General features: G+C 50.1%; 1 protein-coding gene across 1 annotated transcript; it reads right to left on the reverse strand.

The window, feature by feature from the left end:
- Positions 1–363: 363 nt before the first annotated feature.
- On the reverse strand, positions 364–26,894 carry PXDC1 (PX domain containing 1). The gene is made up of 5 exons (XM_045841757.1): positions 26,258–26,894; positions 14,981–15,072; positions 14,094–14,211; positions 5,493–5,604; positions 364–1,598 (listed from the first exon to the last, which is right to left on the reverse strand). The coding sequence occupies exons 1-5, from the start codon at positions 26,511–26,513 to the stop codon at positions 1,481–1,483; spliced, it is 696 nt and encodes a 231-aa protein (XP_045697713.1). The 5' UTR covers positions 26,514–26,894; the 3' UTR covers positions 364–1,480.
- Positions 26,895–27,189: the final 295 nt, after the last annotated feature.

Raw genomic sequence — 27,189 nt, forward strand, 5'->3', positions numbered from 1 at the left:
CCTCAAGAGAAGAAAAACAACTGGTCACCTCCACCGGCCACCCAACAGCTGACTTGAAAGCAGGACACATTAAACTGAACACAGCTAGAAGGCAGAAGGGAAATACAAAATGCATGGATATCCCGTACATGCAGCTGGGTCACAGAAGAGGTTTGCCAAAGAACAATGCGGAGAAGGGGAAAACTCAAAAAACACTGCTCATCCACTTTTCATTTCAGACAGATTATTCCCTATGCTAAGAATAAAACATACTCCTCAGTAATAATGAGAGGAGCATGCTCAGGGCCAGCCTGAGGGGTAGGGTTTATTTCTGCCCCCTCCTGGCACAGAATAAAAAGAGACACACCTTTATACACAAACACCTTACATCCATAAAAGGAGAGTAATAAATTTTATTTAATTAAAATAGATTAAAAAACAGCCTGTGTAAAAGAATTAGGATTCTCAATAATTTACTATTATTTACATTAGTAAATGTTGGTCCTTAGTAGACACTGGGAAGACTTAAAGAAGAGAAGTACGCAGAGCCCAGCCCCTCCCTGAGGGCAAAGGGTGATAGGTAGACTGAGTGAGTGGCTTTCCTCTCATTACCATCCTTTAATGTTAATATGGCAATTCCATCACTGAGAGCTGGGTAACCAGCAGGAGAGATGAACTTCTAAAGCCCAGGGTGGCTAAAGCACTGCTACCCTGGAGATGCTGGCAGGCCAGGCGGGGATTCTTTTTCTCTACTGGAGAATTATAACTCAGGTTCAGCTTACAGAAGCACCTGACAGTCAATGGTTTCTCCTGTCCCTGTTCCCATCCACAATTCACACCCCCTTTGGCTGACACAAAGCCATCACCAGATAAAAGGTGAAAAGTAGAAACAAAAGTCACATATCCTAGTTCCCAGGAAAATGCTGATTACTTAACATACCCTGCCTATGTCATCAAGAACTTGGTGACTCGACAAAATCTCACATGGGTTGTTTTGTGCAGTTGTGAAGTCCCGTATGGTGGGGAGTGAGGGGGTCCGGCTGGCCCTGAGCCACTGTACCTAGAAGAAGGCTCCTTTCCAGGAAGCAGTCACAGGAGAGCAGTAACCCAACAAGACCCTGTGTGTTCTGCCCTTGCACTGCGACATCCTGCAGGCACTTGTGGTTCCTCAAATCACTGTGGGGAGGGAGTCCCAGGAAGGCAGAAACAGGCTGGCAGTGTGCAGTGGAGACAGAAGACCTGTCCGCAGCAGTGGGCTTCATGGACTCCCGAGACCTGACTCCTGTTGTGGGAGACTTGAGGTTGGCCCTAACCCCAGAAAAATCCCACTGGTCCACTCTCAGAACACCAGGCCCCACAGATGCAGGCTGCTGAGTGGAGCGTGGCAGCAGAGCCACGCTTAGTCACCACAGGCACCACAGAGGCCAGGCCTGGAGCCGGAGCAGTGAGCAGCAGCAGAACCAGCAGCTGAGGGCTGGGGATGAAGGGACCCCCTGGAGGCTCAGTCCAAAATGTCCGTCTCAAAGGGAACCAGGTGGTAATAGGACAGGTTGGTGTCATATGCTGCTGGATCATCACCATCCTCCAGCTCTGAGGTAAACTCACTGCCGTTCTCAAACCTGAAATGGGAAGGACAGAGGTGAGGGCTGAGGCTGGCTTACCACCGCCCCCCGCCCCTCCCCGCTCCACTCAAATGGAGAAAGGACAGAGGGTCATTGGAACGAGGGCACATAGGGATTGACTCAAACAGTACGGAGAGCTTTCCATGATGTTCTATGACTGGTGGGCATGGCCTTTTCAACGTTTGCTGAGGAAGTGTGGAAAGAACCACGGTTACTAATGAGGTGAAATGGACCCTAGTGTAAAGACTGTCACGGCTCTAGTTTGTAGTGCCTTAGAAACTGCTGTCTATATTCTTTAGCCAGTTGTTATTCAACCATTCATTCATTCATTCATTCATTTGTTCATTCACGGAGTGATGGTTTTTCTCTGTCTAGGGACTGCTCTGTGTCAAGCTCTGGGGACACAGCAGTGAACAGGGCAGGCAGGGCCTGTCTTTGGGAACAGGAGCTTGCCATGGGTTGAGCCATGTGGACCACAGCAAAACTGAGAAATGCCACCGTAGTCATAGACTCATCACCTAACTATATCCTTGGGTCAGGTCACATGGGAGGTGGAAGGAACCCAGGGAGGTGCTGGGTGAGGGCAGTGAGGTCAGTAGGATGGGTTCCCGTGTCTGGGTTAGCTGCCCATCTAACCCAGATGCGGCCTCCCAAACTAGAATAAAACAGACTCCAAACTTTAAAGGATGAATAACAGAGAAAGGGGGGCATGAAGCACATGCTCCCCAGGAAGGGAGATGAGATGCTGCTGATGCTTTTTCCATCTTCCTCAGCTAAGGATCCGGGGCCCAGCAGACGTGTGAGGGCAGGTCCTCCCACTCGGCTCTCACTGGAAGCAGGAACAGGCCTTTGGGTGCAGTGTACAGCGTGTTGCGTGTCTTTTCCTGCTGCTTGAAGGCCTCCCTACTAGCAGACTCTTATATGAGCTCAACTATACCTGGAGAGACCGGGGAGGGAGCAAACCAACCACATGGCATTGTAAGGAGTTTCTGACTTGGCTACACTGGCTGGGGCACTTGCATGGGGGCGCAGAGATGTGGGTCTTGCCTTGCGTCAAGAGGACACAGTATAGCATTCCACTAGCTTCAAACACAGGGCCAGAGAGATGCATGCTTCCTCCAATCTAAGCTGATAAAAGTAGGGTACAGAAGTGGCTGCAGAGCTGGGTTTTCCTTTAACTGCACAGTGAGGGGTGTGGAGAGATTCCAGGAAGGACTGGAGCCCATCTGGGTCTCCCTGCGCCTTGCCCTGGGAGTACAGGCTGTGGAAAAGGAGGTGGAGCTGTGACAGGAAACACCGTGCAGCCCACAGGGCAGCATGTCTCATGGGGACAAGGCCATCTCTCCAGCTTTATTATAGGATGGTATATTTCTTCCCTCAAAACAGCATTGGAACGAAACTAAAAGGGGACTCTTGGGTGCAGGAAAAGGCTCAAGCCAGGAGAGGGAGAGGGCCACAGTGACAACCAAGATGCAGCCCTGCCCAGACAGCTTCCTATCCCCTGGCTACACTTCCTGCCCTCAGGTCAGATGGACCTGAGGATCGAGGATGAAAGGGGAAGCTGGGATGCTCAGAAAAATGAGGCACCTTGGTCCTCAGCAGGCCTGGCAAATGCCTCTGCTTCTAACCTGTGATGACAGAGTGAGGGCTGCCTCAGCGGTGGATTTCCTGGGAGCCTGGCAACCTCTCCAGCCAACCAGGATGGTCACCAGGTAGAGGATGACTCACATCCTCATTAGACACCCACTCATCCCCTGAGTGCAGTGAGTCTCTGGTCCTGGGTGCTGGTACCTGCCCCCTCCAGGGACAGGTAAGGCAGACTACTTGGCTCCATGGCACACTCCTGACAAGCAGGTCAGACACCACTGAATTCACAGCCTCAGGGCCAAACAGCCACCCCACCCCCCAGCTCCACCTCAAGTATTGCTGAGGAGGGCTGCAGCAGCAGCCAGGTGGAAAAGCCTCTAGCTACTGAAAGGTTATTTCTCCATATCCTCCTGACCTTGCGGAGTCAGCACACACCACCTGCCTGAAAGCCCCGTGAGGTGTGAAAAGAGACTGCTCCCAAGAGAGAGACAGCAGCAGATCATCAGCTCGGCTATGCTGCCCTAGGCCAGGCACCCAGAGAAATACCTGGCAAGCCTGAGGCAAGAAGCCCTTCTACCTGGAGGCAGACATTTCTTCATGAAGCTTTAAGCTTTCCTGGGATCACAAAGGATTTCCTTCACTTTCTCTCCCTGCTGGGCAGGTGGCCACATATGACGGCTGAATCAACCTCATCCATGCAAAGCTCTGGGCTAGCTGGGAGAGTCATGATATCATCCCTGCTTTTTGTGTATTTCTCCTTTGCAAAACTCTTTACAGTTGACCTCTAACTTCTGACATCTGGCTTCATGCCAGGAAGCAGAAAGACTCTCAAGGCCTTTTGAGATGGAAAAGGTTACCCAAGGAATGCTGTGGAACCAAAGTGAGGACCCTACAGCAACTAGTGATGAAGGAGGGCCACCCCCACAAGCCCTAGCCAGACACTTCTCCCGTGAAGTTAGAGGACCTCTCCTTTCCGACACTCATTTAATACACATCAATCTTGTACCCCATGGTGCCAGCCCTGCATTATGACCCACAGGCCATGAACTAATGCGCTATCCATATACACGCACAGCAGGTGCAATGCCTTGTGTGTGTCACAGCAAGGCATGCAAAGGGACAACGGTATTTCAGAGGAAGACCAACCCCTTGGCCTCGCCAGCCAATGCTCTTATACTAGCTGTTCTTACACCATCTACCCAAGAGACATTTGAGTAACTAAGAAAGTGGGAGCTGCTGGCTGGAGTGCGTTCCATGGGGCAGTCACAGAGCAGGGGGCCTGCAGAGGTGACACATCCTGGGGTCACACTTTGTCCTGCAACCAACTAGCCCAGATGTGTGTCTCGACATGTGGGCCTGCCCTGGCCGAGTTTTATTTTCAGTTGAGGGGATGGGCTGGGACCTGGGATGCCGAGAAGTCCCTCCACCCATGGGATGTGCTTCTCATGTGCCCCAGGGAGACTCTGCACACCCAGAGCCACCTTGGGGGCTCCTAAGCCAGGCATTTCACACTCATTATCTGAGGTCTTCACAACAGACACTGAGAGATCATAATGGTCCAAATTCAAAGATTAAGAAAAGCCAGAAGAGGATAAGTGACTTCCTGACACTCACACACCAGGAGAGCCCTAGGCTTGGCCTTGACCAGTCAACAGAAGCCAAATTATGATGCGCCCTCAAGCCACTGCCCGACAATTTCCAAGTAGATGGCCGGAATCACAACAAGGATGAAGGCGGCTGTGCTTTGAGGGGACCTCGGGTGTGGGGCTTCCTAGAGCACTTAGAGTGGTCAAAGTTCTGTCCGAAGGGAAAGGAAGAACGGACAAGTGGTGTTTCTGGCTGTCCTGCCTGCACGCATCAGACACACACTCTCCCCCTTCAGAGCAGGCCCTTGGGAGTCTGGAGAATTTCTAGCTCTGCGATGTGAGGCCAACATGTGACACTTCTCCCCATCCTAGGAGCCAGGCCTTATGATCAAGGAGGCTTGTGGCCCCTGCACCCACTTAGGGCCCGGCACAGACTATTCCTGAAGCCCGGCCACTTCTCCTCGACAGCCCATCACAGCTAGCCACCGAGGCAAAGGAAATTTGTTCCCACAAGCTTCATGAACCAAGGTCTCACTGCCCTCTAGAAAGGGCAAACTCTTTAAATAAATGTCTAAATATAGGCAGAATGGCTGGGTATTTCTGGCCACACATAGTTCCGGCCTACAGAGCTCTGCATGGCAATGAACCCCAGCCCCTGGCACTGGCTGACAGCTCCAGGATCCCATCTGCAAAACTACATTCAAGTCAGCGTACTTACAAATGCTCTGCTGGGTCCACACCCAGGTGCTGCTCTTTTCCGTTTGGTATACTGTGGTCAATAACGATAGTTTCCGTATTGGCTAAACAAAACCCATTCGACCTCATGATTTCTGAAAATGAAAACAGTAAAAGAAACAACTCAGGAAGGGTTAGGTTTTGAAGTTTTGGAGTCTGAGGCTTACACCAATCTCCTGACCTCTTCCTCCACCCACTGCCCCATCTCCTCCACACTGAGAGAAGGTGCATTCTGGAGCCCATTCTAAACTTCTGCCACACAGATTCGGGGGCTGACACCAAGCTTCACAGGAGTCACACTGGCTGAGCTGACCTACGCAAGCCGAGAGGACCCTCTCTCCCCTAGGAAAAGGCTCTGGTTGTCTGAGCTCTTTCCCCACACACCCTGCCCCATGCATTGAAAGCTGGAGCAGAAAGAGCATTGAGCTCACATCTGTCAGTCTGGGTCTGAGTCCAGGCCTGGGGCACGCTGCCACAGGTGCAGGTTTCTAAGCTCTTACCCACGTCTGAGGCAGGATAACACCATCACCGCCCTGGGCTGCCCTGACCATTGAATGAGAGAAGTGTGCATTTTAAACCAAATGGGCTACTTCACTTTTTACTTTACCTAATTCCGTATATAAATTGATTTTTTTTACCAACAAGCACAAAGTGTGATAATTTAAAGAGACCAACAAAGAAAACATCTTCATGTCTACACTGGCTGTATGGCATTAGCGTTTTGAGGACGTGGTTCTGGCGATCTGGTGCTGGAAGGTGTGGGAATGGGATACCTGAGGGTGCGGCAGCTGAACTGGCATGGGCCAGGAGCTCGGACCCTGCAGCTCAGCCCAACAATGAGCTCTATTATCCTATTTTTAAATATATTTTATTGATTATGCTATTACAGTTGTCCCATTTTTCCCCTTCCCACTTTTCCCCTCCACCCTGCACACCCCCTTCCACCCACATTCTTCCCCTCTAGTTCATGTCCATGGGTCATACATATAAGTTCTTTGGTTTCTACATTTCCTATACTATTCTTACCCTCCCCCTGTCTATTCTACCTACCATTTATGCTACTTATTCTTTATACCTTTACCCTCACTCCCCCTCCCACTCCCCTGTTGCTAACCCTCCATGTGATCTCCATTTCTGTGGTTCTGTTCCTGTTCTAGGTGTTTGCTTAGTTTGTTTTTGTTTTCGTTTTAGGTGTGGTTGTTAATGATTGTGAGTTTGCTGTCATTTTACTGTTCATATTTTTTATCTTCTTTTTCTTAGGTAAATTCCTTTAACATTTCATTTAATAGGGGCTTAGTGATGAGGTACTCCTTGAACTTGACCTTATCTGAGAAGCATTTTATCTGCTTTTCCATTCTAAATGATAGCTTTGCTGGATAGAGCAATCTTGGATGTAGGTCCTTGCCTTTCATGACTTGGAATACTTCTTTCCAGCCCCTTCTTGCCTGTAAGGTCTCTTGAGAAATCAGCTGACAGTCTGATGGGAACTCCTTTGTAGGTAACTGTCTCCTTTTCTCTTGCTGCTTCTAGGATTCTCTCCTTCATTTTAATCTTGGGTAATGTAATTATAATGTGCCTTGGTGTGTGCTTCCTTGGTCCAACTTCTTTGGGACTCTCTGAGTTTCCTGGACTTGCATATACCTCCTTTGCCAGATTGGGGAAGTTCTCCTTTATTATTTGTTCAGATAACTTTTTCACTTGTTGCTCTTCCTGTTCTCCTTCTGGCACCCCTATAATTGAGATGCTGGAATGTTTAAAGATGTCCTGGAGGTTCCTAAGCCTCTCCTCATTTTTTTGAACTCTTTGTTTTTTCATTCTTTTCTGGTTGAATGTTTCTTTCTTCCTTCTGGTTCACACTGTTGATTTGAGTCCCAGTTTCCTTCCCATCACTGTTGGTTCCCTGTGCCTTTTCCTTTATTACACTTAGCATAGCCTTCATTTTTTTCAGCTAATTTGTGATGAAATTCAACCAATTCTGTGAGCATCCTGATCACCAGTGCTTTCAACTGTGCCATCTGATAGGTTGGCTCTATCTTCATCATTTAGTTGTATTTTCTCTGGAGCTTTGATCTGTTCTTTCATTTGGGCCTTTTTTTTTTGTCTTGACACCCCTGTTAGATAGTGAGGGGGGAGCCTCAGGTATTCACCTGGGTGGGGTAACCCACATCGCTGTGTTGTGACACTGTATGTGGGGAAGGGGTCTGAGAGGGAACAATGCTGCTTGCTCCACTCTGTGCCAGACTTCAGTCACTTCCCCCAATTCCCACAAGCAAAGTGGGCCCTTCTGGTGCTGATTCCCATGTCGGTGGGTTTGTGTTCATTCTAAGACCCTGTGGTTCTCTCCAATGAACTCTCCTATGAGGCTGGGAGTTTCTTCCACTGTCTCAGCCCCCACAGGTGTTTTCAACCAGTGGTTTGAGGCTTTATTTCCTCACTCATGGTCCCTGGGTTGTGCAGTCCATCCTGCACCCCTGTTGTTTCTCCCAGTTTATCTGCATGTGAATGTGGGATCACCCAGTCCACAATCTGCTGCCTTGCCGGGTCCACCTGCTGCTGCCTTGCCAGCCAGCTGCAGCCTTGGGCGCCCCGCTCCACAATCCGCCACCTCACTGCGTCCACCAGCCGCCTTCTTGCCACGAGTCCTCTCTGCCTAGCTGCCTGTCTCTGCCCCCCTACCGGTCTGGATGAGTGTGTCTTCTTTAACTCCAGGTGGTTGGACTTCCATACAGTTTGATTTTCTGTCAGTTCTGGTTGATTTTTGTTTTTAAATTTGTTGTTGTCCTTTGGGTTGTGCAAGAAGGCACAGTATATCTACCTACACCTCCATCTTGGCCAGAAGTCCCTGAGCTCTATGATCTTAAATGACTATTCATCAATAAGATCTACAAAGTAATTCACTGCTAAAATTTCCACTGGGCTTTCTGGAGAAGTGGCAGCTCAAGTTTCACTGGTTTTCTGCAGCACCAGCTTAGTCAGCCATGCCCCCAGTGACGTCAGCACAGCACGCTCTTCCCGGCCCTGCCTTCCTGCTGGGAGCCCACCAGGGCTCCAACCCGCTCAAGAACGAACACAAAAAGCCTACAAGTCCTGAGAAGGAACACCGAAAACCAACAGAAAGTCGGTGTGTGGGATCTCTAGGGTCAATTACATTTCTAGGTGCAAGAAGGTACAAAAAGATGTTTACCAAAGCCTCAGTGATTCTGAAGATGGCTAAACCTTAACAACAAAGATTCTCTCACCTCTCAATTTTAAAAGTATGGGACCACTAATGTAAGCAATAACACACACACACACACACACACACACACACACACTCTTTCTTTAACTGCTTCCATTTAAGTCTGACTCAAATCTATCCATCTCAGGAAGTATATAAAACCTCAGAGTCATGTCAGTACAGCCAGCAGACAGCCCTCACACCCTTCTCCCACCCCCTTGCCAAGGGGATTTCTGGGGGAGAAACTTACAAGTGAAAATAAATGGCAGTGCTGCAAAACATCGCTAAATGTTATGAAGAGACGCCTTGTATGGGAACTTCCTAATCTTTCTTAAATGTGAAATTTGAAGCTCTAGAAAATGGAGTCTTTACCAGCCCCCGAGAGCAGACGTGTAGTCAGTATTCCTTAGTCACCTATGCTCGTCCTTTGTGCACAGAAATGTGGTTTAATGGTTTGCAAGGCCATCTAGGCCCTTGAGAAAAAGCCAGTTCTGCTATTTATCCCCGGGGAGCAGGCTCTTTCTTGCTCAGCTTCTCCATCTATAAAATGGGAACGAGAGTGTCCATCCCTAAAGACATCAGATGCCCATTAAAGAAGATGGGACTTGTAAAGAACCTATTAAGTGCCCAGGGCTTGATAAATGGTAGTTATTACTGCCATTGTTGCTAATGTCTTCATATTTGTTGTGTCATGCAAATAAAAACAAACCAAAGCACCATGACTGGTGTGGCTCAGTGGACTGAGTGCCACCCTACGAACCAAAGGGTTGCTGGTTCAACTCCCAGGGGACATGCCTGGGTTGTGGGACAGGTCCCCAGTAGGGGGTATGTGAGAGGCAACCACACACTGATGTTTCTCTCCCTCTCTTCCTCCCCTTTTCTCTAAAAATAAATAAAATATTTTTTTAAAAAAAGAAGCAAAGCAATGCTATAATTGCAAAAAAAGTTATAGCATCTGAATCTATCTTCAAACATATTTAAAATGTAAATTTCTTAGAAATCAGTTTAGTACCTACAGCAAAAGAAAAAAGGAGAGAATTACTAGCCAATTTAATCACATATGTGACTGATTCCATGAAATAGCTCATTTTCAAGCTACATTTCTGCATTCATATTTTTTCATATTAAGTAGAGTCCTGCTTTGTATTTCTTCTTTTTCTTTACATTTTGAGCTATTTTTAGAATTATAAAAACATTTTAAAAATAGTGCAAAGTTCTCACTTATCCTTCACCACGTCCTAATGTTAACATTTTAGGTAACTATGGCACAATTATCAACTGCAGAAAATTAACATTGCACAATACTGTTAACTAAACATCCCCCTCACCAGCTTTCTCACTAATTTCCCCCCGTTTTTTTGGTTCCAGACCCCACCAAGGACCCCTTGGTGCATTAAGTTGTTGTGTCATAGTGTCCTAGGAACTCTGACAGTTCATCAGTCTGTTCTCCTCTCTCACGACTGGGACACTTTTGAAGATGCCTTTCCCTCAATTTTTCAGATATTTTAATGAGCTCATCTGAAGTGGCATGTCCTGGGCCGGAATCCTGCAGAGAGATAGTGCCTTCTCCGGCATGCATCACAGGGGCTATGTGATGTCAGCTGGTGTTACCCCTGGGATGTGGGTCTGGATCGCCTGGGTAAGGAGGTTTCTGCCAGTTTCTACAAAGTAAGGTTACCATCCTTCTCTTGGTAGTTAAGAAATATCTTTTGGGGAGATCCATTGAGACTCTGCAACTCCTGTTTCTCCTGAAACTTTTGTCCACTAATCTTAGCATCTACCAATGGATCTTTTCGGCAATAATTACTATTGCAGTGTTTGCCTAACAGTGATTTTTCTTCTTTTTGAACTGCAACAATGTTTTCATATGCTGTATATGCCATCAGTACTCCAGCTCGTTAATTCATATATACCTTTCATTCTTAGATTTGATAAGCACTTAGATTAACATGGGATGAAGAATGTTTAAGATTGTATTGACCCAAAGCATCACCAGATAGTCCACAGTATTTCCTAACAATCCTTGCTGAGGACCCAGGATGAGGCTCATTTCTCACACCATGAGCGCCTGGCGCCACCTAGTGGAATCCCTGGCCACTGCAGTCTGAACATTAGGAGGCTGTGTATGCAGAAGCTAAATGCTCCAAAGTCAGAGTGTGAAGAGTAGTCCCTGACAGCCAGGGAGGCCAGTGCCCAACCCCAGGCACCTCCTCTCTAAAAGTCCATGTCAAGAACAGGAGAAAGTATTAAGATGTCTGTAGGCAGTGGAGAAGGAGGGGTTGAGTGAGTGGCAGCAAGCCGGGGCGTTTTCACAAATGAAGGCACTGTCACAGGATAGGGGTGGCGGTGGAGGGGCAGCCACAGCACAAGCAAAGCCCAGCCTAGCAGAGGCTGAGGATCCGCAGTGCAGGGTTCTATGGTGACAAAATCAAAAAGGTAGAGTCAGCCAGACTCTGACACGCCTAGAATGACTAGGGGACTTGGGTTTTATTTGTGAGGGTAAGGTTTTGGGAAGATTGATGAGCCCAAGAATCAAGAGTTCTGCGATGACCATGTCAGTACCTATGCGGGGTCTTTACTAGGGAAAGAGTGAGGCTGACAGAGACATGTGGATGTTCTCAAGGTGTGCCAGGTCTGAGGCTCAAAGCCTGGGGATCCCCAAATCCAGCAACACCTGAAACATGGAACCGAGGCCGAAGGACGCAGGTTGCCCGTGTATGCACTAGTTCTTCAAAGGGATGTCAGTGTTACTGCAGATACCAGTTTCATTGAAAAGTGTTTTTGAATTTACCACAGTTCATTGTCTTAGTATACTGATTTTTTCATGCAATGAGTAATGAGAGTGAATCTTACAACTGCGGGAGCACCCCTGCACGCCTGCACACCTACATGCTAACTTATGTTGGGAAGACTTGCTCAGAAAGAGGGCTGGCTAGTCCAGGGACAAAGTGAAGGCTGGGTAGCCTCAAAGGGGGAATCCCCAGACCTGGTACCCAATTGACTAGGGCAGAGGAAGAGAAGGAAACCCCTTGCAGTCAGAGTCCCTTAGCTCTGGAATGGTTGAGAGGTACTCCCCCAGCCTGCCACTTCATGCAGAGATTCCTTGGACAGGCCCCCTGGCTTGAGGCTTTTGGGGACGTTTACAAAATCCATTGTTAGGTAGCTCCATTTGTTGCAAAGTGTTCTGTGCAGAGCCCAAACACGGCAGTTACTTCTGCCCACTGCTATGTCCCCAGGGCAAAGCATGCCACCCCAGATGACTCGGGTTCCTGGCTGGCACACGGAGGTCACCACCCCTACCTTCCTGGACCCGGACACTGCGTCCCTAGTCATGCATGCAAGGCCTCACTGAGGCTCATGTATGGTACAAGCCAAAACCTCTGTCTTCGGTCCTCACACAAAGACACAGAGAATAGCTCAGCACAGAACTCCATAGCTATCACTGTTGAACTTCTCAGCACTCTCAGGTCTGTAGGGTAAGCGTAGCAGTGCATTCACCCATGTCCCCAATGAGACAGGACACTAAGGCAGAGGACCAGGAATGCTCCAGTCGCACTCCAGGAATTACCCAAGCAGACGCACTCCGCACAGCTCCAGCCTGTCTTCCTCACACTCCGGGGGCCAACCCGAATCCACAGTCCGGCTCCTGCCACCCACACAGTCCCTGAAAGGATTGTGTTGCTCTTTGCTCTCCTCTCCTGTTTGCTCAAAACAGAAAGGAAAGAAAGGAAGGAAGGGAGGGAGGGAAGGGAGGGAGGGGAGGGAGGGAGGGGGAGGGAGGGGAGGGAGGGAGGGAGGGAGGGAGGGAGGGAGGGAGGGAAAGAGAGAAAGAGAGAAAGAGATAATACCAGTGCCAGGACTCTTCCACTGTGTACTGAGGGACAGAAGCTTGCCCCCACTCCCGGTGACAGCATGCAAAACCCCAAACAGCTGACAATTAGGGCCCCAGAGCCCTCTCTGAGCCCAGAAGACTAGAGTCCACAGACACCCACTAGAATACACAGCCATTTTCACCCCACTATAAAGAAAGTCTGGACACTAACAGTGCCAGCTAAGGAGAACTGAGCCTCCCTGCTCTTCTAAGAAAACCCAGGAAGCTACCGTGGGTAGATACCAAAAGTAGCAGAGACACAAAGCCAGGCTTAAAACCCATCCTGCTCACATAGTCATATCTAGAAATACCTCTTCCATTCTAGGTTCCCAGAATTGCCTAACCTGTCCACCTCACCCAGCACACAAGTAGGACTCTCATCCCTGCTGTGGCATCAAACTCAAAAGGACACTCTTCTTCAATGACATCATCCCAGTTTGTCCTCCTCTTCCTCCCCATCACCATGACCACCAATTTCTTCTTAGGATCTGGCTCTGGGCTCTTCTCCGCTCTCATCTACTGACTCTTCCTCAATCCACTTCATTCCGAGTCCTGCCCCTCCATTCCTGCTCTTCTCTCCTCCCTTCACTGATGGAATGCAGGATGCAGAATCCCTCCTCTCTCCTTCCTACAGATCAAGATATTCCATAGGCTCTCCTGTTTAGCTGAGCTGCATTTCCTCCTACAACTGACTGCCTTTCATCCCTGTCCACCTGGCAAATGCCTCCAAGATGGCACTCAAATGCTACCTCTTAGTCCAAAATAAGCTGGCTGCCTACTGCCTGGGGAAGCCCAGTACCTGAGACCCCCACAATAGAGCTCTTTTCCCTACAGAATGCTCCTCAGCAGCCTTCACCAAAACAGTACCACGAAAAATAATAGTGTTCTAGTGACCTGTGCAACCCAGACCTTAGAAAACTACCAAAAGGGTGAATGAAGTCCAGGCCTCCCCTTCCTTTCTACCTGACCTTGTATGTGAGCTGGCCAGCCGTGACAATTTGCTCTTACTACTGCTAACCTTGCCTCTTTAGTTAATTTTTTAGTTAATTTATCAATGCTCATGACACCTAAACTGTGTGCCCCCCCTTTGGCGATGGCCGCCCTAAAACTAAGAACAAATTCAATGCTACATTATGTGAACCATCTTATTTCAGCAGGCTACACAACTGGTTCCAGAAGTTTGCTTCAAAAATGCCTTGGTAATGTTTTCATCATTACACTATTTCTTAAGTAAGTTCCAGTTGATACGCCAAACACCTCTCTGAGGAAGTAGGAAAAGTGTGAACTCCAGGTGAGGAAGCACACTGTTTGGTAAAGGTCTGGTAACAGCCACTCAGCGCTGCTGTCGGCATCCTGTCGGAAGGATGGACAGACAGATGGATGGCCTTTCCGGAGCCCAGGCCTGGGAGGCGTGCCCCACCGCACAGGCCACACCCTGAAAACGCTTCCAGAAAGCCACAGCAGCATCTCCCCAGGCCTTTCCCTGTAGCTCTTACCTGATATTTTCACCGGACTTTGAAAGCTGGGTTGAATTTTATGTACATTGTCATTTTTTAACACCTGATCCAGAGGAGATCTTTCAAAGAAGGTGAGCACAACTTCTGACCTAGAATACTGGGCAGAAATAGGTTAATTACTAAAAATTAATCCTCTGCAAGGTGGCCCAGCCTGATGCTAATGCCACTGAGTTGTTCCGATAGCCCACAGTCCTGTGACCACATAGAGGAGGCGGCAGTCACTGCACTCTCCACTTCCTGGGGGCCCCACGTGGTGGGCCCCAGGGCCAGGTTGCACGGGGTAGTGGAAACGATGGCTCAGTTCCTCAGCCCTCCACACGGGCCCAGGTCGCACCACATCTCCCTTCGCTTTGTAAAAACGATGAGCATCGACTCACCCCAGGCACAGGGGAGGAGATATATAAAAGCTTACAAGAGTTAGGCGGTCTGCCTGACGCCAGTCCAGGTGCCTGACCAGTCCAGGTTCTTCATCACTGCTGCACACAAAGCCTGCAAACTTCACTTAAAGGCTACCTGCCGCCGTTGATGCTAACACCCCCTTGGGCTCCCACACTCCCTCTTCTCAAATACACCCAGCAAGACCGTGGGCTTCTGCACAGATGCAACAAAGCAAAGCCACTGTAGTGGAGGGGCCATATCCCCTCCTACTCAACACCTCCTTGGCCCGTCTTCCACTTTCCCAGTGAGAAAAAAAATAAAGCCACTGGAGCTTAGAGGAGTCTCTCTTTCCCCTGGTTATATCCACCGATCTCCCCACAGCTAGATACTTCAGGAAGAGGCAAGCGGCCAAGGGAGCAAGCAGGTCAGTTATTTGAAAGCTGGCCGGATGTGCCAACTTCCCCCCAGCCCGGACCTGTCGCACTTACTTTACATGGCATGCTTATGATGGCCTTCAGCAACTTCTCCACCTCATTGAGCCTGGTCTCTATATCGTGGGCATCCTTTATGGCGACCAGTCCTACAATTGAGACAAACACACCTAAAATCAGAAAAACAGGAAATGTGCTCCTAAACTAAATACAGACAACAGGCATCCCCTGATGAGGATGCTACCCCAGTGTTACAGTGCATGGAAGGCCTCTGGGTGTGTCTGCTCAGCCTCGTTCATGTATATACAGTCCGCCCTGAAAGCCCTGTTCTAAACCTCAGGTTAAGTTTCAGAGGCCAGTGAATGATGTGTGTATGCGGGTGACACTGCCCGCCCAAAAGGAGGAGTCTGGCAAGCCAGGGAGGGCAAATGAGTGGGGCAGGCAGGAATAAGCCACAGACTGACCATCCAAGATCCCTCCAAGAGGGACAGTCTGGGCCAGCTCCATAAATAGCCTGGACTCTGCCAGAGCTCAGCCTGGGACCACTCGGCAGCCACCAGTGTGGTGGCTACCGCCAGAGGAGCTTGCCCAGAACACAACCCACTCCCAAGGACACAGTGGAAGAAGGGACTCGCTCTGCTGGCCACAGACCCATCTAATTGGAGCCCATATTTAGACAAGTCATTTAAATGCTGGGTCTGGAAGCAAAAAAACAGGTTTCTACCCAGAGAAAACCAGCAGGACACGACTCACAGCACTTTCCAGGAATTGGAGCCTCTACCCTAGTTACAGTTACCCGAAGTCCTGAGTGGCTGTCAGAAAGTGTGGCACACTGTTCTTGAAACACTGTGGCTGCAGCACAGACGTTCAAGGGTATGTTTCTGACTCCCTGTGAGCAGTGAGGAACACAAACCTTCCCATCACTGGTTCTGTACATTGGCCTCCCCGGGGTGGGGAGAGTCAGGTTCCTAAGGAAACCTGCCTCTTTCACATGCTTCCTTTGACCTGGGACGACAGCCTGTGTGGGCCCTGACCAAACCACACAGGCTGAAATCTCAGAACTGTTATGGCTTACTGAATCAGAACTCTTTAGAAGAAGTTCTGGTTCATTTTGTTTTATAGGAGAAAGGGTTGTTTGTTTTTTAGGCAACTCATTGACTGAGTCTACATAAGTGATAAAATTAATTTCCTAAACCACGTATTACAATCAAGAGGCCCACAATATATGGTCCCTGGAAACCAGAAGCAACCCCTGACATAGGGTGAGGGCATTTCTGAGAGCCCAGGCTACACTAGGGCACTCTTCACAATGCCAGTTCAAATCAAGGCCAGGAATCATTCTCTCGACTTCCTAAAGCCAGGCCACCCTGGATTCGGGCATCCCTGCTTGATCCGCCCAAACTCCTCAGCCACAGGGGCCCAGGGGGCCAGCTGGCAGCTGTCCAGGGAGCAGGGGTCCCAGAGGCAGGAGGGTGGGTCATGGCTTGACCACTGCGAAACCCCGGGCCTCGATCCACACAGCCATGCACACACCCCAGCACAATGCCCAGCTATCGCCACAGAAAAGGACTGGGCTACCTTTTGCCCCTCTTCCCCAGGCTGCCTGACTCTACCACACCATCCTGCATGCTGGGGGAGGTAGGGAGAAGGAAAAAAATGGCAGAATCTCAGGATGCTTGTTCTCCAGGCCCTGAATTCCTCAGAATAGAATTTCAAACACACACACACACACACACACACACTCTCTCTCTGCACCAATTGAGCTTTGATCTTCTGCTTGCTTAGGAGAAGGGCTCAGAGGGAAAGAGGACCAAAATCCTCTAAAAAGTTGTTTTTAAATAGAGAAGACAATTATGTAAATCATCCCCACAAAGTGCTTCATTATTCTCAGATGAGCAAAACTATTATTGTACTTCTATTACAGCTGGACTACCAGTCTCAGATCAATCGCGTGTAGCACAGCATGTGTTTCTGTTCTGCAGCTACTGCTATAGGAAGATCCGCCCCTTGTCTGGTGAGTGCACACAGCATATGTACATCCGTTTTATACATTGTGAAGCACAATTTAACAATCTTACATCAACACAGAGGTTTATAATTCTCGTATCTTTGCTTTAACAGTATAATTTTGATTACATCTTTAAGTAACATTCAACCTATGGTTGGGTTAAGAGTAAGATTTTGCCAGATTAATACATTCTGCTCTATACTGATCTTTAGGATGGCCAGATTTAGCAAATAAAACACAGGGCACCTATTTAAATCTGAATTGCTGATAAAAAATGAATAATGCAATAGTTTGGATAGACATCTACTAAAAAAATTGTTCATTGTTTATTTGAAGTTCAACCTTAACTGTATTTTATCTGGCAACCCTATCTTCTTGGTGACCCACTTTGCAGAATGCACTAGAGAAAGGCAACAAGTACATGGTCAGGCCTCTGGAAACAGTACCAGTACTTCAACTCATGCACGGACCCTCCCTGATCTGACCCCAGCCCACCTTACAGGTCCTGTGCCCGGCATGTCCCCCACACCCTCACACGACCCCCAAGGAATAGGCCTATGCTACCCAAACACAACGCCTCCTCCCGTGCACACCCCCCCCACCCCCCCACAGCACTGCCTATTGCTGGGAGAATGGTTCCTGCCAACCTCCAGGCTCATGAATGAGAAAATCTCACCAATCCCTTACAGGATGGGCACATGCCCTCTGCTCTGTGAAGCCTTCCCCACACCAGAGGCTGGGAGACTTGGTCTGCCTCTGGGCTCCCAGGGGACTCTCTCCTGACCTCTGCAGAATTCACCACTCTACACCGTACCTGCTTCTTCACCTATGGGTCTCCCCAAGCCCCTCACGAGAACCTGAGGGTAGGTAAGAGATGCCTTGGGTTCATCTCACTTTTATCAGCAATCAGCACAGAGCTGGACACATGCAGGGGATTCAATGTTTGCTGGCTGTTTGCTGACTGAATAAAGTTGCCTAAGAGAGCACAGAAGTCAAGTATTAGTTATCTCCTGGGTGTGTGCTCCATCCTGATTGCAAGGTAGTAATGTAGTTCACACTTATCCACTTCACATTCAGCCAGACTTCAGCCAGAACCAACCAGCCAGCAGGTTCCAGGTCACTGGTCTCACAAGACAGCAGCCTGAGGAGGGCGAGATAACATTAAGTGAACAGAGTCACCGGTCACCCTGGTTTGATCTTATTTGTGGAAGCACGCAGAACCACACTGCTTCCTTTCCCCTGTCCTCCTGTTTCCAAATGGAAGCCAAACGGTACTCCTTGGGAACAGAAACATGCTTCAAAACAAAGGAGGCTGAGGAAGTATAAATGGGGGGAGGAAGACCCTGGAATCCCTCTCTGCAAGAACACAAATGACAGTTGGTTATTTTTTTAAATTCTGGGCTTTTGGTTGGATCACTGGTTTTTATCATTTACTCCCCCACCCTGGCTTCCCAAGTGACAGTCAAGCTAGAGATGCAGATCGGTTCTCCAAAGTTGTCGCCCCTTTCTCGAAGGAATCCTGCCGACATGACTGACAGGGGCACTGGACTCTCCCCTGAAGGGGCCTCAGCTGATTGAAGTCGATTCACGAAGTGATGGATTCAGCTGAACTCACTAGAACCCACAAACAGCAGCAGGCTGGGGGCCGAGGGATGCTACACCTGCACCACCTGAGCCAGGACAGCGTCAGGAAGAGGCAGGGGCAGGGACCACAGGGCTGCCTTGCCCCAGCACAGCCCCCAACCCAGACAGGGGCCATGAAGGACTCCCTACTCCTCTAGCAGCTTCTAACAGCCTCATGCTCTTAAAACTCCAACACACCCTGGCTGGGTGGCTCAACTGGCTGGAGCGTCGTCCGGTGAACCAAAAGGCTGCAGTTCAGATGCCGGGCCAGGGCACAAGCGAGAGGCAACCAATGGACGTTTCTCTCCCTCTCCCCGCCCCCCACCTTCCCTTCTCTCTAGAATTAATAAGCATGTCCTATGGTGAGGATTAAGAAAACAAAACACAAAAAAACAAAATTCCCTCCAACATCCACTCTCCCTCCTTTCCTGGGCCCTAAAAATCACCCTGCCTCGATTGTTTTAAGTGTTTCCCATCAAATGGTGAGCATGTTAAATGCGTGAGGAAAATATTTTTTTTAAACATAAACAAACCCCAAACTGCTCTCTGGAACCACAGTTTAGAAATAAAATACATCTTAATTTCTATCCCTACTCACTGGGGTTCCTTCCTTCAGGTTCCTCAATGTCACAGCTGGGGAAACCATAGAGACCTGCTGGTGACACCCAAAGCTGTTATAAATTCCAAAATGACAGATCACTGAGAGGCGAGGTTGTGAGCAGAACCCACAGGTGGGACACCGCATCATGTTTCCGGGACAGATAACAACCTGAACTACTGCCCCAGACAAACTGATTATAGCTATTGGAGTGGGTTGCTTTCTAGCTGATCTATCAGTCCTCTGTGACCCAAAAGTTTTGATTGCTTAGCAGCTGAAACAGCTTTTTCAAATATCAATTGTTTACAGTAAAAGTTGTAAACCTTATTTTAAAAAACATGCTTAAGCCCCAGCTGGTGTGGCTCAGTGGACTGAGTACTGGCCTGTGAACCAAAGGTCACTAGTTCAATTCCCAGTCAGGGCACATGCCTGGGTTGCAGGCCAGGTTCCCCCATGTGGGGCGTGCAAGAGGCAACCTCACATTGATGTTTCTCTCCCTCTTTCTTTCTCTCTCCCATCTCATTTGTCTAAAAGTAAATAAATATTTTTTAAAATGTGCTTAAACACAATAATTTAGGATTATCTAAAATTTTGGGTTTTACACACCAAATATTAGGGATAAAATGAGAATTTTATGGGGATCTTGCCTGACTCAGTTTTACTATCTAAGATCATAATAATAAATACTGCAGGCAGCAAAATTGTTGTGAATTTGCAGTTGAACAGAAAAACTCAAAACACCTCTTGGTTAGGAGGCTGTCATTGCAGAACTGGCCAGCAGGGGGTGACAGCACTCTGTGAAAGACATGAGATTTAATCCAGTGAGGAGGGCAGGAAGGGACAATCCACTACCAGCCACATTAAAATTCTATTAGGAAGTTTACTCAGTAGATTTCACAGCCCCCAGATACTTTTCTAATTTCTGATAAAAACATAATCATTAATATAACCACAACGTTTAAGATTTCACTCTACATAATTTGTGATATGAAAATTTTATCCAGATTTAGCCCCAATTAAAAATTTGAAGTCAAAAGATTGATAACACAATTATACATCCATTTCAGTGTGCCTACGTTACATTCATTTGAGGACTGAAATCAGCCACAGCACCCAGGGCAGGGTGCCCTTTCCCTCTAAGCTAGAGCAGCCTTGGAAATGGAGAACACAGATGTGTTTGTCAGTTTCACAATTAGCTACTTTATGCAAACACAAACACCTGATCTATTCTGGGAACTGGAACTGAACATGCTGACTTCAGCACAAAAACCTATCAGTGACAGCAAACATAAACAAATCCGTTTCCTAATCTTAGAAACCTGGTCCAAAGTCCCATTTTTTTTTTTCAGGAAGTGGAGGCATTGAGCAGAACACCTCAGGGAACTGTCCCCAGGCTTCCTCCGAGGGCAGACTTGGGAGACCTGAACCTTGAACCTAACTTGCGTGCCTCTGCTGCTATAATTCCGGAAAAAAAGACAGGAGGCTTCTTGGCTTAGTTGTGAAGGAAGACGGTCCTTTCCAAGTCAAATGAAGAAGTGTCCATTACCCAAAGAACACAAGTCTTTTAAGAGGAGACCCTCACAATAGAGCCCTAGGAAAATTTTCCATAAAGTGAACTTTCAAGTCAAGTCAAATAATAAATTACATTTACAGATTTCTTTTTCCCCTTCACTTATGTGTTCATCGACGCACTGTATGGAGAAGCAGATCGTGTGGATGAGACGAGGGATGCAGGGTCGTCTAGAGTGCTTAAGAGGTGTACTCGTATATTCTTCACAGGCCGAGCATAATACAATGTTAGGGGAAAATACTTTAGATTTCCTAAGAAAACTTTCTCAGCTTACTTCCTAAGTGTACCTGTTCTCTGACGAGCTTGAGGACATAAAGAGTGGTTATATTCCTCACACACTTAAGAATCCCTGGGACCTAAGGCCACTGCACTTGATCTCTACCCCTCACACTCCCACCTGCTATGCATAGGTGGTGCCCAGCTGGTTCACCCTCCCCTGCTGGCTGCCCTTGCTCAGTGATGCTCGCACCCAACTGTGAGCGCTGGGAATGTGACTTCAGGTTTAGTTCTCTGCCTCTTTCCAAGAATGAGAAGCAGGGGCAGAGATACGGGCAGGAGGAGACAGAAGAGGTAGAGACAAAAATAACACTTTCTCAGGACCCAGGAAGGGGGTGAGAGGAGACATTCTTCCTTCCTCTGCTTCTTGCTACAGCTATGGGATGCCCCCTTGTGTGAATATTGTTATCATGTGAGGAAATGTGTTTGCCTTAGAAGTGCTTATCTTTACTGTGTCCTTCCCTTAATCCTTCCTTCTCTAGGCCTCTTCATTGTTCTCCCACTATAAGCAGAACTCCCTCACTAAACATGTTTAAGAAGCCATTCACTGAGCCAGTCTGCCTTAAAATATCAAAGGTGCTTAGGGAATACCACCCCACTTCAGGATCTCACAGCAGGAAGCACTGATCATTCACTCACCTTAAAGTACTGCTTGCCCTCCTGCTCCTTGCCAGGAAACTTAGCAAGTGTGGGAGCTACCATGGCTAATAAGCCGGGCATGGGCCCTGCCTCCCCAGAGCTTTCATGCTAGCCAGGAGGGATATGAGGTGAGCACTGGCCACAGTGAGTGCGGTATCCCCTGGCAGGCCAGGAAGACTCAGAGCAAGGAAGCCACCCCCTCAGGTTAAGAGGTGTGAAGGACGGGGCTGAGAGAGGGAAAGGAGAACAGGCTGTGGGATCTGGAAGTGCAAAGGCCCTGAGGAGGCCCGGGTGGCTAGGGCAGGGATAGAGAGGGCTGAGACCAGCAAGACCTTACACACCACATGACAGGGTTTGCCTGTGGTAATGAAGGGCAGCCATGGCCTCCCACGCAGGCTCTGGCCACCAGAACCACCTGGCAAGTCCATTTCTGATGGTAATACACACACCAGCCCCCAGTTTTCCACAGTAATCTGGCCCTCATGAAACTGCCCCCTGGAGCACAGTCCCTGGGTCTGACCCACATGAAGCACCAAATTCTAGTCTCTGCCCCAGTAAAGCCACAGGCCTGGTCTACAGGGGCCCGCTAAGATGATGGAGAGGAACCCTTTGTGGGCACTCTCTTTAGCCTGGGCAGGGGCTACCACCATCCCTGCCTCCCCGGGGCAGGAGAATGGAGGGCCACACCACCTGGGGAGGGCACTGCCAGGAGCAGTGGGCTGCGCTCTGGCACCTGCTCTCCCTGGCTGGATGACTTCCGTTTCTTGACCATCCACGGTGCAAAAACATCTTTCACCTTTTGGCAAAGTGTTTTTAAAAAGAGATAGCAGAGGAATGTGAGGCCTAACCTTCTTTCAAAAAGGGAAGGGGACCCGTGTCCCTTGGGCCCATCCTGAGGGCAGCCAGGATGCTACAGCTGGTTCAGGGTGCTGTCTGATCCAGAAGCAAAACCAAGTTCCTCCTTTGAAATTTGGTGGGAAGCACCACAACCAAAAGCGCCAGCTACTGAATCACCTACGTGTGTTCCTGGCTGGCTCCTTCTCTAGCTGAGGTTAGCTCCAGTCACCTGGTGCCCACAGCACAGTGAGATCTGATGGAATGAGATCCCTGGACCATGAACCAAACTCAGGCATGTGGCCACTTACACAGAAAGGAATGGAAATCAGAACGAAGTCGGGGTGGCAGCAGGGTGCAGGTTTGGGAAAGATGAAACAGGAGGAGGAGAAAGAGCAGGCTGCACGGAGGCGGGCAGTGCCAGCACCAGATTGGGGTGGCAGAGCGAGCTGGGAACCTGGGAGAGCACCTGGCCCCAGGACACTACACATGAGAAGATTCAGAACTGGCCTGTGATTCAGGAAGGATGCCTCAAATCCCCCTGAGAAGTAAAAACTGCCCACTAGGAAGGGCAGGATACTGTGAGGTGAAGCTATGCATGAGGTGGGGGTGGTATCACAGGCGAGGGGCTGGCTCACCCAAGCACCCACCAGACTGGGCAGAGGTGGCCTTTGTGGCCCTGATCTGCTGCCCAGACCCATGTGGGCTGTGCACTTTCTTCAGCCACACAGAAGGTACACTAAGTGACTGTGCAGTTGGTCCCCTCCATCAGGTGGCGTTCTCCTAGCTGGTTCTGGGATAGCACAGAGCGCCTCCCCTCTCTGCCCACAAGAGAGTGCGGGGCCAGGCTCAGGGCCTGGGAGCAGAGAACACATCTCCCTCCAACTGTCAAGGTTCTGGGAGGCTGGCAGGTATGTCTGCATCCACACCTTCCTGATAATACCCTGGATGCCTTAACTCCCACCCCTTGGGTCTCAAATCTAAGAATAGACAGTCTACAGTGCTCAGGTAGATTAATATATTCAGTGATAAAGGTGAACACAGATGTGCACTAGTACCACACAGGCTCTCAATGAGGGGCCTTATTTGGAGAAAATGCTGAAATGTGGCACTCAAAGCTGGGCCCTTCACCAGCTCCTCCTGCAGGCTTCCTGTCTCAATGGATGGCAATTCCACTTCTCCAGCTGAAGGCTTTGCTTTTGGTCCAACACTCCTTTGCACCCCACATTGGGTCTCTCGGTAAATGCTGTGCCTCTCTTTTCAGAAATGTATATCAGTGCTTGACCACTTCTTACACCTGCTCTGCTACACTTGGCACAATGTCCCTGAAACTCTTGCTGGGTTTCCTTCTGGAGTCTTTCTCAGCACAGCAGCTGGAGTGCAGTGTCAGATCAAGCCACTCCTCTGCTCCAAGCTCTCCATTCTTAGTAAGAGTCCAAATCTAAGTGTGATTTGCCTACTCTTTATCTCCCTAATCGACTCCTACTACACTCTCCACTCCGGCCACGATGGCCTCCTCACCATGCAAAGTCACCAGGCAACTGCAGGCCTCAGGTCCTTTGCACTTGCTCTTGCCTCTGTCTGGAATGTCCTTTCTTCCCCAGGCAGTGATGTGGCTTGGCTTGCTCCCTTCCTTCATGTCTCCCAAGATCACTTCCTTTGGGACCTTCCAGACCACTCTACCTTCACTGCTCCCACTACCAATAGCTCCTTTCCTTGCTTACTTTATTTCCCCTGCACATTTATCACTATCTAACATGTTTTTTTACTTATTTTGCTCGTTACTAGATTTCTCCCAACCACATAAGAATCATGAGGGCAGGGATTGTGTGTGTGTGTGTCTGTTTTGTTCACTACTGTGTCCCTAGCACCTAGGATGACACCTGGCACATGGAAATGAGGTGGACTCTTCTTTTACATTATTGTGATGCATTTCACTTTAAAAATGATTTGCCTGGACTTACAAAGATCTGACAAAGGAAAAGCACTTCCCTTAGGATTACACAACAAAACTCAGGTGGTGCTTGGAGAAGGAGGAGCTCGCTTCCATGCAGAGAATCAAGGATTAGATGGAGAATTAAGGTACCCCTACCCTGGTCCCAAGGAGTGCTGAGCCAGCTCTTACAGGAATCCAGCCAGTCCCATTGTGGGCTATTATAAAGTCCTTTAGCCGTGGCTGGATTGCTCAGTTAGTTGGGTAGTCATCCCTGCACACCAAAAGGTTACAAGTTCAATTTACAGTAAGGGCACATACCTAGGTTGTAGGTTCGATCCCCGGTTGGGGTGTGTATGAGAGGCAACCAATCGATGTTTCTCACATCCATGTCTCTCTTTTTTTCTCTCAAAAAGCAATGAAAAAATGTTCTCCAGAAAAGATTTTTTTAAATTAAAGAAGCAAAAAACAAATAGCAAACCCAAAGAAAACTGCTTCCATGTTTAAAATAACACTGAACTATCTCGAGAATGGCTATAAATGTGAGAATCTGGACAGCAGAGAAAACTGAACAGCAAGCTGTCTCACTCAGGGCCTCCAAACTTGCTGGCTCTGGGAGCCTTCCCAAAATGATGCGTCTGCCAGAGGATGTGTCATGGGAGCTGAGCTAATGGTCCATGTAATTCCCACTCTGGGGTGGGGGGCCATCACCAGGGGTAAGCAGAGGTTATCTTAAGGTCTCAGGCTGACCAGCAGCTAAGGAGACTTCTCCCAGGCCACCCTCAGCTTCAGTAAATGCCTCCAAAGTGACACTAGGTCTCTGCTTAGAGGACTGAAGAAAGGAAGGCTTCCGGGTGTCACCCAGCTCCAGGTGGTCACCCAGTGAGGGTAAAGGAAGTGGGGCTGCTCAGAAGCCCTACAGACTTTCCTGGCCCTTTATTCCCTCCTCTGCAATCCTTCCCATCTCAACTTGAGTCTCTCCGGCCCTTCCTCCCCTCTTTCAATCTTCTCTGCCTGGCCTCCAAAAGGCAGCCTGTGGCATGGGCGTCAGCCAGGCAGTAGGAAATGGGAAGCCACAGCAGTTCTCTGAACGAGTCCCCAAGAGCCAAGACCAGTCACAGGGCGAGGGAGGAGGCCGCTGCAGTTAACCATATCCGAATGTGGACCCACCCACTCGGGTGGGGACCCGAGCTTTCCTCTGCAGCTGCCGGTTGACCTGCCCCTCCCGAGCAGTGACAGAAGGCTGCGTGGCAATTCGCACTCAAGCTCCTCCGTCAGCGAATAAGTCAAGAGGCGCGGCCCCTCCCAGAGAACGGCTCTGAGGGGCAGCTGCCAGACACGACGCGACCCCCAACTGGCCACTGTCCTTAACTCTTCCCAAACCTTTCCCCAGCCCCCTCCTGCCGCCGTCTGCGCGCGGCAGAGGTCGAAGCCCGCCCTGCCGAAAGTGCGGAGGGAGGCAATTGCTAGTCTGGACCAGGGGCTTAGACTGAGAAGCGTTCGGACCACCCCTACGCTGGCCGCCGCACCGGTGCTAGTGACTCGTCCTAGGTGACTGTCAGGGCACAAACCCCGGTGACCTCGGCCGGGAAGGTCTCGGGGTTCCATGGGCCGGCTCCTTATCCTCTTGCCACTGAAGCCCTGGGCGCCCTTCAACTGGGAGCGGAGGATCCAAGTGTCTCCTACCCCGTGCCGGGGACCAAGGGGAGACCCACAATCTCGGTTTAAGTAACTTCCCGTTTGCCTTACCCTCTCCGTTTCATGCACTTTAAAACGATCTCGCAACCAAGTCTCTCCCTAGGACCCCATCTGAGGCGTACCCGGCCCCACCCCGGAACCCGCGGCCCCCGCACCTTGGCGCAGCGGCGCGCGCGCCAGCTCCGGCCGGTCCTCAGGGAAGGCGTCCCGGAGCCGCTGCCACAAGCGACCCAGGTCGGCGAAGCTGCGGTGCAGGTAAAGCACGCTTCGGTCTGACCACTCCGTGCGGATCTCGAAGAACTCCTCCTCGTCGCCACGCCGGCTGACGATGAGCCTGCGAATGCCGTTCACCCAGCAGCCGCGCACGAACATGTTCACTAGCGAGGTGCCCTCAAACACCGCCGAGGCCATAACGCGGGCCACACATGCCCCAGCCGCCGGGGCGCCCTCGGCCCCCGCTGCCAGCCGGCAGGGGGCGCGTCCGGGCCGGTAGGTGCCTGGAGTCGGCCTGGGGTCTGTCCGGGATAGGTCTGGAGGCTGGCCGGGATCCGGGTCCGTCGGAAGTTGATCTCTGGTCCTCCCCGGCCCCGCGCACACGTCCGAGACTGCGCGGCTGGAGTCGCTCGGGACGGACGAGCACCGGCTTTATAAGGCTCTTCCCACTGCGGGCGGCGCGGTCGTCGACGTCGAGGCCGCTGCAGGTCCGCTTTCCTCCGCCTCCGGGCGAGAGGGCGTGCCGCGGGGACGCCCGGGGAGGAGGTGGTCTGGCCCGCCGGCCACGGCCTCGGCCCCGCACCGCCTACGCCGGAACCCGCGCTGTTGGGGCCGCGTGGACCCTTAAGGGCGCAATTGGGGCCGAAACCTGAGCGCTCGGCCCCGCCTCTGCGCCCCCCGCCCCGACCCGGACCGCCCTCTCCGCCTCCTCCTCCCCCCCCCCCCCCCCCCCCCCCCCCAGCCCTGGAACCGCCGGCCGGCGGTGACTGGAGGAAAAACTGGGAAGGGAGGGCGTGGCGGGCCGACGCTCAAGGGTTCTCGGAGACTTTTTCTTTTCCTGATCCACCGGCGCGCTCTGGGTTGGGGGCTGCGC

This window comes from Phyllostomus hastatus, unplaced genomic scaffold, assembly GCF_019186645.2.
Source record: "Phyllostomus hastatus isolate PE091 unplaced genomic scaffold, TTU_PhHast_1.1 phas_contig_37, whole genome shotgun sequence".
NCBI lineage: Eukaryota > Metazoa > Chordata > Mammalia > Chiroptera > Phyllostomidae > Phyllostomus > Phyllostomus hastatus.